Source organism: Mus caroli, chromosome 7 (assembly GCF_900094665.2).
Source record: "Mus caroli chromosome 7, CAROLI_EIJ_v1.1, whole genome shotgun sequence".
NCBI lineage: Eukaryota > Metazoa > Chordata > Mammalia > Rodentia > Muridae > Mus > Mus caroli.
This window is the reverse complement of record NC_034576.1, coordinates 129,370,958-129,382,053: the sequence shown is the minus strand read 5'-3', so window position 1 is coordinate 129,382,053 and position 11,096 is coordinate 129,370,958. Positions and strand designations below refer to the sequence as shown.

General features: G+C 48.7%; 1 protein-coding gene across 4 annotated transcripts in view; it reads right to left on the bottom strand.

Annotated features, from left to right (window-relative positions):
- Positions 1 to 3,870: 3,870 nt before the first annotated feature.
- Itgal (integrin subunit alpha L) overlaps positions 3,871 to 11,096 on the bottom strand; it is a 38,191-nt gene continuing 30,965 nt past the window's right edge. For 2 of the 4 annotated variants that reach the window (XM_021169190.2, XM_021169191.2), the window contains exons 25-31: positions 10,069 to 10,144; positions 9,549 to 9,662; positions 9,294 to 9,350; positions 9,090 to 9,191; positions 8,306 to 8,401; positions 7,614 to 7,724; positions 3,871 to 4,309 (exon numbers count right to left, since the gene is read on the bottom strand). In XM_021169190.2, the coding sequence (XP_021024849.1) occupies positions 4,151 to 4,309; positions 7,614 to 7,724; positions 8,306 to 8,401; positions 9,090 to 9,191; positions 9,294 to 9,350; positions 9,549 to 9,662; positions 10,069 to 10,144 (715 nt within the window). In that variant the 3' untranslated portion in view covers positions 3,871 to 4,150. The remainder of the gene's footprint in view (positions 4,310 to 7,613; positions 7,725 to 8,305; positions 8,402 to 9,089; positions 9,192 to 9,293; positions 9,351 to 9,548; positions 9,663 to 10,068; positions 10,145 to 11,096) is intronic. The other 2 variants (XM_021169192.2, XM_021169193.2) reach the window with 1 other exon arrangement.

Here is an 11,096-nt window from a genome sequence, read left to right as displayed (position 1 = left end):
TTGAGTTCCAGTCCTGACTTCCTTTGGTGATGAACAGCAATGTGGAAGTGTAAACTGAATAAACCCTTTCCTCCCCAACTTGCTTCTTGGTCATGATATTTGCGCAGGAATAGAAACCCTGACTAAGACAAGGTCCAACACTAAGTCAAGCTGTTCAAGATCCCACATGTTATCTGTGGTACACTGCCCTACACAAGGAAATGGTTGTTGTTTGACCCTGTTGGCAAGTTTAAGCCAGGAACAGTGCTAAGCAGTCTTGTTTAATGTTGACAGCACTGTGCACAACTTTTTGTTTTTTGTTTTTTGTTTTTTGTTTTTTGTTTTTTGTTTTTGTTTTTGTTTTTGTTTTAGACAGGGTTTCACTATGCAGTCCTGACTGGCCTGGAACTGACTATACAGACCAGGTTGACTCCAAACTCACAGAGATTTGCCTGCCTCTGCCTCATGAGTGCTAAGATTAGACAAATGACCCACCATATCCTGTCCAATTTACTACCCCCCCCCCAGGGACTTTCTGTGCAAAACAGGCAGGACTTGAACTCACTCCTCCAGACTCTGTCTTCCATATTGCTGGAATTACAGGCACGCACCACTGTGCAAGGCTGGTCTTTGACCTCTTCATTCTCCTTTCCTAGGGCCCACATGGCACATATACTCCCTGGAGGCAGAAGAAGACCATCAAAGGTCACTGCCTGGGGAACCTCTTGACGCTTTTCTGTATGGGTGGGCAATTTTGTCTTTTCCCAGTCCTGGTATCAATTCTTGGGGGTCCTGATGACCCCAGGAGAGTATTACTGACTGTCTTTCTATGGCTTATAGGTTTCAAGGGCGGACATATTGCTTTAAATAAAAGCTGAGTCCCCTTGCATCCTAGCCTCTGTTCTTCAGTATGTGGACAGACCCAGGAACTCATGAACATCAGGCAAGCTCCTACTCCTGAGCTGAACCTCCAGGTCCTCGTAGCCTCATCTCTTTTAGTTTGGTCAAATAGCCCAGGGTGGCTGGGAATTCCAAATCTTTCTCCCTCAGCCTCTCAGGTGGTGTAATAACTGGTGGTGCCATCATCCCCAGCATGTATTATTCCCATATTTTGAAGGTTTATTATTTTTAATCATGTAATGTATGTCTCTGTGTAAGTGCAGGTACCCTCAGAAGTCAGAGGTGTCACATCCCCTTGGAGGCAAGCTAGAAGCAAGTTGTGAGTTGTCTAACATGTGTGTAGGAAACTGAACTCAGGTCCTGTGCAGCAGCAGTGTGTGTTCCTAACTGCCGAACCATTTCTCCAGATTTCTTATTCCTATTTCCCAAAGAACTGCCAGGTTGTTCTTAGCATCTTCTTCTATTTAGTCTTTCTCTATGCTTCTGTCTGGAATTACCCCACAATGTTAGCTTCAGGTCAAGGTTAACTGCCTGAGATTCATGATGGCAAAGCAGGAGAGGAATGTTGGGATCCGAATGAGACATTTCATGCGTAGGTTCATGTATTTGAACACATGGTCCCCAGCTGGTGATGTTGTTTAGGAAGGATATGGGAACTTCAGGAGGTGGGGACTCGTTGAAGGGGGTGGGTCCTGGGTGGGTTTTGAGATTTTATATCTTCCTCCACATCCTGTTTGTGCTCTGCTTCCAGAATTCCCATTCAGTGGGACGACGCTCATGTTCCTGGCACATGCCTTCCCTACACAATGACTTACAGCCGCCCTGAAAGTGTAAGCCAAAATAAACTGTTGGGAAACCAGGCTACTTAAGGTCGAAGTCTACCATGTGCAGATAGCTCCTTTGAGCCAGGTGCAAAACAGAGGACTCCCTTTACCAGCAGGGCTTCCCCTTCTCTGCCTGATCTGAAGAGCATGACCCCAAGCTTCTATCCAAAAAGGTCACCTAGTTCTTGGCCAACTTACAAGTTCAACTTCCTCTTTCCTGAGAACCAATGCAATAAGTAGCTGGGATCCCTGGAATGCCTTTCCATGTAAATGAGGCATTCACAATACATTAAGCGCCAACCAATGATTTTACATTCACCCTGAAAACTCCTTCCCACTCTCTAAGGTTCATATATAGCCCTTGATCACTCCGAATAAAGTGTATGTGCACCAGCTGTCTCACTGGACATCATCTAATAGAGCTGTTTCATTGAGTATCATCTAAAAGAGCTGTAACACTAAGACCCTCTGAGAAGGCCTCCTCCTGGCTGGCACTATCAGGTGGTTCTGCAGACCCTACACATTCCAGACTTCACCTCATCCCTTCAGCCTGGTGTGCAACAGCACCTGGACTCGCTGAGAGAGGAAATGGAGGATGCGGGACTACAGCTGGACCCCAAGACCAGTACCATAGCCAAAGCCCAGAACATGGGGCCACAGCGGGACGAAGTGAACACACATACCTCAATAAAGTGCACACACAAGAGCCGGGCGTGGTGGCGAACGCCTTTAATCCCAGCACTCGGGAGGCAGAGGCAGGCGGATTTCTGAGTTCGAGGCCAGCCTGGTCTACAAAGTGAGTTCCAGGACAGCCAAGGCTACACAGAGAAACCCTGCCTCGAAAAACCAAAAAAAAAAAAAAAAAAAAAAAAGTGCACACACAAACCTTTCCCCATAAGCTGCTTTCTTTAGGGTGCTTTATTGCAGAAAACAAAACATAAAACAAAAACCCAACCCTAATACAGGAGAAGAGAAGCAGGGTTGATAATTTTGGCTCTATTTGGTGCAGCATTTGAGGAAATATATTCATTTAAATAAGCCAGGCTGGATCACTGCACTAGCACGAAACCATCAGAGGCGGACAGAATTCCACACTTACTGCATAAGCAGTTACGGGCATGCTGTATTAGCTACTTTTTCTGTTGCTATGATAAACTAGCACACTCAAGTAAGTTTGTTTGGGCGTATGATTCCAGAGAGTTTAAGGGTCTTTGATGACAAAGCCAAACAGCAGCCAGAAGCAGGCAAGACCGCAGGAAGCGGAGAGAGTAAGCAATCAACTGTATGAAGCTGGGAGTGAACTTGTGCTCTGTAAACCCTCACAGCCCTTCCGTGCTTCTTCAAGCAAGGCGGTGCCTCCCCATGGCCTCTCTGAGCCACCAACGGGGACCAAGCGTTTAGATGCCTGAGCTTGTGTGGGACGTTTCTCAGTCAAACGGCCACACACGTGCTTTGTATCGAGCTCCTTGAACCACTTTTAGATGGGAGCTGGGGAGCTTTACAGGGTGTGATGGAGCCTGGAAAGGCAGAGCCCTGAAGGATGCCATGCTGGGGCCCACCCAAGCTATTTCTCTACCAGAGCCTCCATCAATTCAATGAAACTACACCTAGTATATCGCTCCCTAGCCTATGACGTCACCAGAGCGTCCCAAGGTGGACAGAAAGCATATCCTAACCTGAAGGAGCTCAGTGATAGGTGGAAATTAATTAAGTCATCCAAGAGAGAAGAAATAGAACTTGGTGGACAGAGGCAAGGACAGGCTGGTGCAAGGTGCACAGCGTGGAACCCTCCTTAGTCAGGACAGGAGGAGGCAGAAACAGTCCAGGGGGAAGAGGACATGAGCTCAAATACAGCAATGCAGGAAGGAGAAAGACTCTGGGAAAGGCTGGCATAGTAGATGCAGCCTGGGAAAGAGAGGTGGGTCATCTCCAGCAGAGGCTGGGGAGGCCACTGGGGCCTGGCTTTATAAGACCTAAGGCTCATTAAGGAATGTTGTCACTGACTCAAGAAGAAATCTGCAGTAGCCGTGCAGTGACACAGATGTGATCTGCTGTCTGGCAGCAGAGTCCAGGCTAGACTTTAGGCAGGAGAGAGTGTGGGGCAGATCCAGGAGGTAGGGACAGCGGAGGGAAGTTGGGAAGGCTGGGGTATTACTGGGTCCTGAGATGGCAGTTTCTCCAAGTTTATTTCAAAGATTCTCTCAGAGGGACAAGGCAGGCTAGCAGAAGACAGGCTTCACCGATGACCCTCTTGGCCTTCATCAGCCTACTTACCAGGCACCTGTAGATAACATAGGAATGAGTTCTATGCTCGAGATGGGAAAACTGAGGACTAGAAACAGCAATGTCTAGTGAAGGACAGGATACACAGTGGCATGTGACTAAAGCTGGTCAGAGCCAGGGCTCTCAAGTCTATTCCTGGGCTGTCAGTGTATCAGACCTAGGCTTTAGTCCTTGTCACTCTCCTGGAGGGGCTCTAGACAGCCCATATCTTTGGTCTCTTCCCCAGGTACTGCCAGAGGGTCAGTGTCTTCTGGAGGGCTTCCATTTGGAACACCTCCTTCAGCCTCCATCTTCTCCTTCAGGTTCCGTTTGAAGAAGCCAACCTGCCAGAAGCACAGAGAGAGTGGGCAGATGACCAGACCAGCTGCCCCTGCCAGGTATAAAGAGATCCTATGCAGACAAACAGGGTCCACCGCAGTCAGTGGCATCTGCTCCAGGGACAGGAAGAGATCTGTATGTTTGATTCTCAGAAATATTTCTTTTTAAGAAGCAGTGAGGCCAGGTGTGGTGGTGCACGCCTCTAATCCCAGCACTCGGGAGGCAGAGACAGGTGGATCTCTGTGAATTCAAAGCCATCCTGGGTCTATGAAGTGAGTCCAGGATAGCCAGGGCTCTGTTACACAGAGAAAGCCTGACTAAAAAACAAAACAAACAAAACAAAAAACCAAAACAACAACAACAACAGCCGTAAGATGGTTCAGTGGATCAGAACATTTGCCATACAAGCCTGACCTCTTGAGTTTAGGTCCAAGAGCCACAGTGGAAGGAGAGGACAGACCCCTCAAAGTTGTCCCCTGACCCCCACCTGTGCACTATGGTAGCCTCCCACCCCCCACCAATAACAAGAGGTTTAAATTTTAGATTTATTTTTATTATTTTGTGTATGAGTGTTTTGCATGCATGCATATCTGTGCACCAAATGCATGCCTGGTGGGTGTGTAAGGAGGTGGTGAGCCTCCATGTGGGGGCTGGGAATCAAACTTTCATCCTTTGTGAGAACAGCAAGTACTCTCAACCACTGAGTCAACTTTCCAGCCCACAAAAATAAAATAATAAAATAAAAATAAAATAATAAACATGGGTGTGGTGGTACATGTCTTTCAAGTCAGCACTCTGGAATCAGAGGCAGGAAGATTTCTATGAGTTCAGAGCCAGCCTGATCTACATTAGAAGTTCTAGGCAGCTAGGACTACACAGTGAGACACTGTCCCCATGCCCCCCCAAAAGAATAAAAGTAAAGAAATATGGTTTTATAAATCTTGTGAATATTTTAAAAGCTTTAAGTCTGATAATTTATTCTTTCCACTCATGTGAATGCCATGTTTCAGGCAGGCATAGTTGCTCGGGCTCATAATCTCAGCATTCAGAAGGAGAGGCAGGAGGATCTTGAGTTTTAGCCATTTGGCCTACATGCTGATACTCTCAAAAAACCAAAACAAACAAACAAACAAACAAAAAACCAAAAAACCAAAAAAAAACCAAAAAAACAAAAACAAAAAAACCCAAAAAAAACAAAAAACAAAAAAACCCAAAAAACAAAACAAAACAAAAACCAAAAATAACCTCCTGTACAGCTGTGGGATGGTGGCTCACCTGTAACCCCAGCACTCAGGAGGGAGAGGCAGATGGATCTCTGAGTTCAAGGCCAGCCTGCTCTACAGAGTGAGTTCCAGGAAAGCCAGGGCTACACAGAAAAAACTGTGTCTACACAAAACCAAACCAAACCAACAATAAAAAATGTCACTAGGCTAGTGCTGTGGCTCAGTTGGTAGAGTGCTTGCCTAGCATACAAGCTGATTCCCAGGACTGCATAAAGTCAGGTGCGGTGGTGCAGGCCTGTGTTCCGGGCAGTAGGGAGGTGGAGGCAGGGGGTTCAAGAGTTCGAGATCATTTCAGCAATTATCAAAACAACCCCAAGCCTGTCTCAGAAAACAAAACAATAAACAAAATGCAAACCTGGTTTGGAGAGATGGCATGGCAGTAAAGAGTGGCTAACGCTTTTGCAGCAGAGCCGAGTTCAGTTCCCAGCCCCTCCCATAATCCAGGAGATCTGACTCTTTCTTCTAACCACCCTCCCCTGGGCTCCTTCATATGCAAGGTATGCATACAAGTCACGTATAAATCTTTTAAGCAGCTGATATTTCTTTTCAGCATTAAGAACGGAACCCAAGGCGTTCTGCATGCTTGCCGACTGCTCTACCACTGCCGCTCTTAGATCTCCGGTGGGGAATTTGTCAATATCTTCTACTAGGAAGAATCGGGGGCCAGAGAGATGGTTCAGCAGTTAAGAGCACTCACTGCCTTCCAGTGGTCTTGAGTTCAATTCCCAGCAACCACATGGTGGCTCACAAACATCTTTAACAGGATCCAATGCCATCTTCTGGTGTGAGTTACAGTGTACTCATACACATAAAGTAAATAAATAAACCGTTCTTAAAGATCAATAGTGTAGCTTAATATGTGCTGGGTATACTCTCCTGGAAGCTTAAAGCTGTGTGTGTGTGTGCGTGTGCTCCAGTTTTCCCATCTCTGTGAATTAATTCTAAGTAGCACTTGGACAAGCGTGGAGACACACTTTTTTTTTAACAACATCTGCTTTTTCACAAAGTTTGGGTAGATGTAAATGTATAGATTCTACACAGTCCTAATAGGAACATTGTTAATAAAAGACAGAGCAGTGGGACAGCAGGAAACTAACCAAGTTCAGAAGGAGGCAGAGCTGTTGGTGGCCATGGGGAGAGGGACATCAGGACAAGGCATGAAGTGGGAAACTCAAGGCCCAGTCGGCTGGGTGGCTCTATCCCATTTTTGTCTCTCTCCCCACCTCTCCCTTATCTTTTTAAAAGTTATTTATTTTTATGCACATGGGTATTTTGCCTGCATGAATGTCTGCGGGAGAGTGTTGGGTCTCTTGGTGCTTAGAGACAGTTGTGAGCTGCCATGTGGGTGCTGAGAATTGAACCCAGGTCCTTTGGAAGAGCAGCCAGTGCTCTTACCAGCGGAGCCATCTCTCCAGCCCCTCGCCCTTATCTTTTGAGGCGCCTCGCACTGACCTTGAACTTGCAGAGATTCTACCTCTGACCCCAAGTGCTGGGCTTGCAGGGGTGCATCACCGAACCCCGCTCCTTTTCTGAAACTCTGGCTCCTTTTTCATGGGCCATCGGTCCTCTGCCCTTCTTCACCTCTGATTTTCACGTGTCTAAATTCCACTTCAAGTGTCACCTATTCTTGGTGACCCACGAACTTAAGCTGGCATCTCCATTACAGGTCCCAGAGTAGACAGACCCTGGTCTAGCCCTCATTCAGCTCACTCCTGTCCATGTCCTGAGTGTTGACTGTGACCCTCACATGAGTGAGGAACCATGTATATATTACACATCTCTGTTTCACAGGGCCTAGTGCAGTCTGTGCTATCAGAAGCTCCTCAGGATATGGTCGTCTCCTTTTTCTCTCCTCCCTCAGTCCTGGCTGGGCCAGTGATGGTGAAGCCTCTCTCACTTGTACTTGGGGTCTGTGGAGTGAGCTGAGGCTTGTTTGGGCTCTTAGCCTCCCTGGTCCAGCACGTTCCTCCTGGTCCATGCCAATGTCTCTTCTTGGCCCCCAGCTTAGCCATCTGAAAGCTCGTACCTTGTAGAGCGCCAGGAAAATCAGGAACAGAAGCATGAGCCCCCCGATGCCGCTGAGCACGTAGAGGTGAAGCATCTCCTTCTCGTGGATCAGGTCAACCTTCACGAGGACCTGGGAAGGAGAGCTGGCTGAGGGCAGAAAAAGCCCACCCACCCTAAAAGCCCCCGTATGCCTGCTCCATCCCATCTCACTTCCTATGTGTGGGTTGCACCACAGCATTGGGCTCTGGCCACAGACCCTCTCCCACAAATGTGTCACCCTCTGTACTCACAAGTCATTTGGCCACACATACCACATGCTGCCCTGAGACTTCCATAACTTGCCATCGGCCCCAGGAGGAAATGCCTCAGCTGGGCATTCAAAGCCCCAAGACCCCACTCTCTGTGTTTAGAGACATCTCTGGCCACACCGAGCTGCCTGAACTCTGGGCCTCTGTGCTCACTGCTCTCCACTCACTGATGTCGGTGGCCCTCTGCTAAGGTACCACTGTGCTAATCTTTCGACCTGAGTCTCTGGCAGCTCAGACAAGCCTGGAGTGGCTTGTTTCTCACTAAGGTGGGACCTCGTGCTTCCCAAGGATTTGGAGTAGATTAGGGTCTGACTGGGCCAGGCTCCCCTTCTCCCTCTCCATGAGCTGTACATGGGGTCCCCGGGCCTCTCTGCTGCCTGGTCTTGGCTTCTGAGGTATATACCTGGGCCTCGGAGGCTTTGCTGCCATACAAATGGAAATGCTTGCTGCTGTTGAAGGAGATGGAGAGTGAGCTGCAGAGGCTGAGTGTGGAGGAGGCCTGTGGAGGGAGCAGAGTGTCCGTCAGCACAGGTCCGAGACCCTGGACTTGGGCCCGTTTGCACAGGGAAGGAGGGGAAGAAACCCTAGTGAAGGAATCCCGTTCTCTGCCTCATCTTATTTCTCGACTGTGATGGTCTAACATGTCACTCACTCCTTGGAGTCAGAAGGGAGTACCCTTGGTATACAGGTATGGTGGAACCCAGCTCTTGGAAGTTCTTGGAAGGCTAAGGTTAAAAAAGATCCTGAGTTGCCAGCTAGTCTGGCTCCCCAGTGAGACCATAACTCAAAAGCAAAGCTAAGTGTGGTAGTTTACCTAGTCTTTAATCCCACCCTCAGGAGGCAGAGGCAGGTCAATCTCTGTGAGTTCTAGGCCAGCCTGGTCTATTTAGAGATTTCCAGGGTGGCATAGAAATATTGTTTTCCAAAACCAAAACCAAAACCAAAGGAAAATAAATAAATAAATAAATAAACCTTCACCACAAAAACAAACAAACAAACAAACAAACAAACAAACCCTACAAACTTCCAACAAATCCAGATGGCTTTGCTGTTGCTGGTTTTTTGCAGCTGTGCAAACCTGGGTGTTTACTCAAGAAAAGACAAATGGATGGAGCTCATGTGGAAAGCCCATCCCCACCATTCCTGAGGCAAAGGGATCCTCACGGGCAACTACAATTAGGTGCTACCTTGATTTCCTTGGAGAGTTCCACGGTCCCCATCACTTGGATGAGGATCTCCCGCCTGAAGACAATTGGACAGCGGAACTGGACTTCAGGCAGACAAGGCTGCTGTGGTCAAGAGCATCAGTCAGCGGTCAGCCAGGCCCACTGTCACCAGCTGACTGCCCACCCCCCACCCCCCGCCTGATTCTTCAGCTCACACACTCATACCTCAGCTTCGCTGGACGGCCTCTTCAGGTCCTCGCTGTGGCAAGTGACAAGGGGATCCTAGGAATTGAAAGTGGGGGTCTCCAGTAGATCTGAGGCCACTTCCTACCCCACATAACTCAGGCATCTCCATTCTCTTCCCCAAGACAACCCTTGTCTAATCCAGACACCCGCATTGCCTTCCTACACCTAGCAGTTCAGTGCGGTTGTTTCCCACCATGGACCAGCTCAGTTGGCCCTCTTCTGAGTGGTACTCACCGTCTGTACACTCCATGTGTATGTGATGGGGTCCTCACTGTGAGGCCGGGGCACCCCAACCAAGGCCTCCAGTGTGGGCATGTTGTGATTATAGGCAGATGGCTGAATCCTCACCTGGAAAAGGGCAGAGACCGCAGAGCTTGAATGGTGCCACCCTGACTGCCAAGTACCCCGTGTGACCTGAGGCACTGCCTGGGTGAGTTCTAGGGCTGTTGTTAGCTAGGCAGTGCATCATGATGGACCACATCTGGCCCTGTCCTAGTGCTTTTGGTAAAGAGCACTGGCTGCTCTTCTAAAGGACTCAGATTCAGTTCCAAGCACCCACATGGCAGTTCCTGTCCATCTATAACTCCAGTTCCAGAGGACACAACACCTTCTTCTGGCCTCTGAAGGCACCAGGCATGCAAGTGGTGCACAGACATACATACAGTCAAAATACCCATACATATAAAAATAGATAAAATTTAAAAAAATAAAAGAAAGTGTGCCTTTGAGGATCCTTCCTTTTGGAAGCTCATACCTGGTAGACATGCTGGACTTGTTGGGTCTTGGGACCTTTAGGGGTGAAACTGATATAGAGGGTGGAGTTCTCCTGGCTGTGGAGAGAGACATGCAGAGATAGAAGGATGAAGTCATGCAGTCCGGACCCCAAGAAGCCTCTGGGTCTCCAGCACTGTGCTGGGGCCTTCAGAGGCACCTTGTCATTTAGACCTCTGAACTAAGGCCAGTTGAGAGACAGGTCAGAAGCTCTGGAATTAGGGTCATACCTTGGGAGCTGGGTCCTCAATACTACATGCCACCTTCATTACTGTATCAACTCAGCTCACTGTCTAAATGGCCATATTTCCATGTGCATCCTTCCCATGTGCACCACTGTAGGGAGAGGTGCTGATACTAAAGTCTGGCTCCCTAATTGGTTCTTGATTTGGTCAATCAAAGAGGTCAATAAAAGTCAATAAAGGAGGCTACTTGCTGGACAGAAGGGACAGGTGGGACTTCTGCATCCCAGGAGGAAAAAGAGACCCAGGGAAAGGGAAGGACTTTTCGGCCAGGCTTTGGAAGGAGGAGCACAAAACAACTGTAAGGTCTTGGGGAAGCAAGATCCCGTGGCCTCCACCACTGGGAGATAGCCAAGGAGGTCGGTGGATGCTAGCTGATAAGTTTATAAAGCTGTCTGAGGGTTTTTTTCATCCCTGGAGCAAAGGGAGGGAGAGGGAGAGGGAGAGGGAGAGGGAGAGGGAGAGGGAGAGGGAGAGCCAGGTCACAGCTGGCTGCATGGCTAAGCTGAGCCGGGAGGAACAAAAGAGAAGCTGAGAGTGAGCCAGTGGAGAGCATCAGCTCCCTGGCAAGCTGGGAGTGGGGCTGGCAGCAGCCAATTTCAGAGCTAAGCCAAGTCAGGAGGGGCCAGAGGGCAGGCCATGATCCCCAGGCAAAGGCAGGAGATGTTTTTAAAATTACCCACAGGGTTGGGGATTTAGCTCAGTGGTAGAGCGCTTGGGTTTGGTCCTCAGCTCTGGAGGAAGAGGAGGAGGAGGAGGAGGAGGAGGA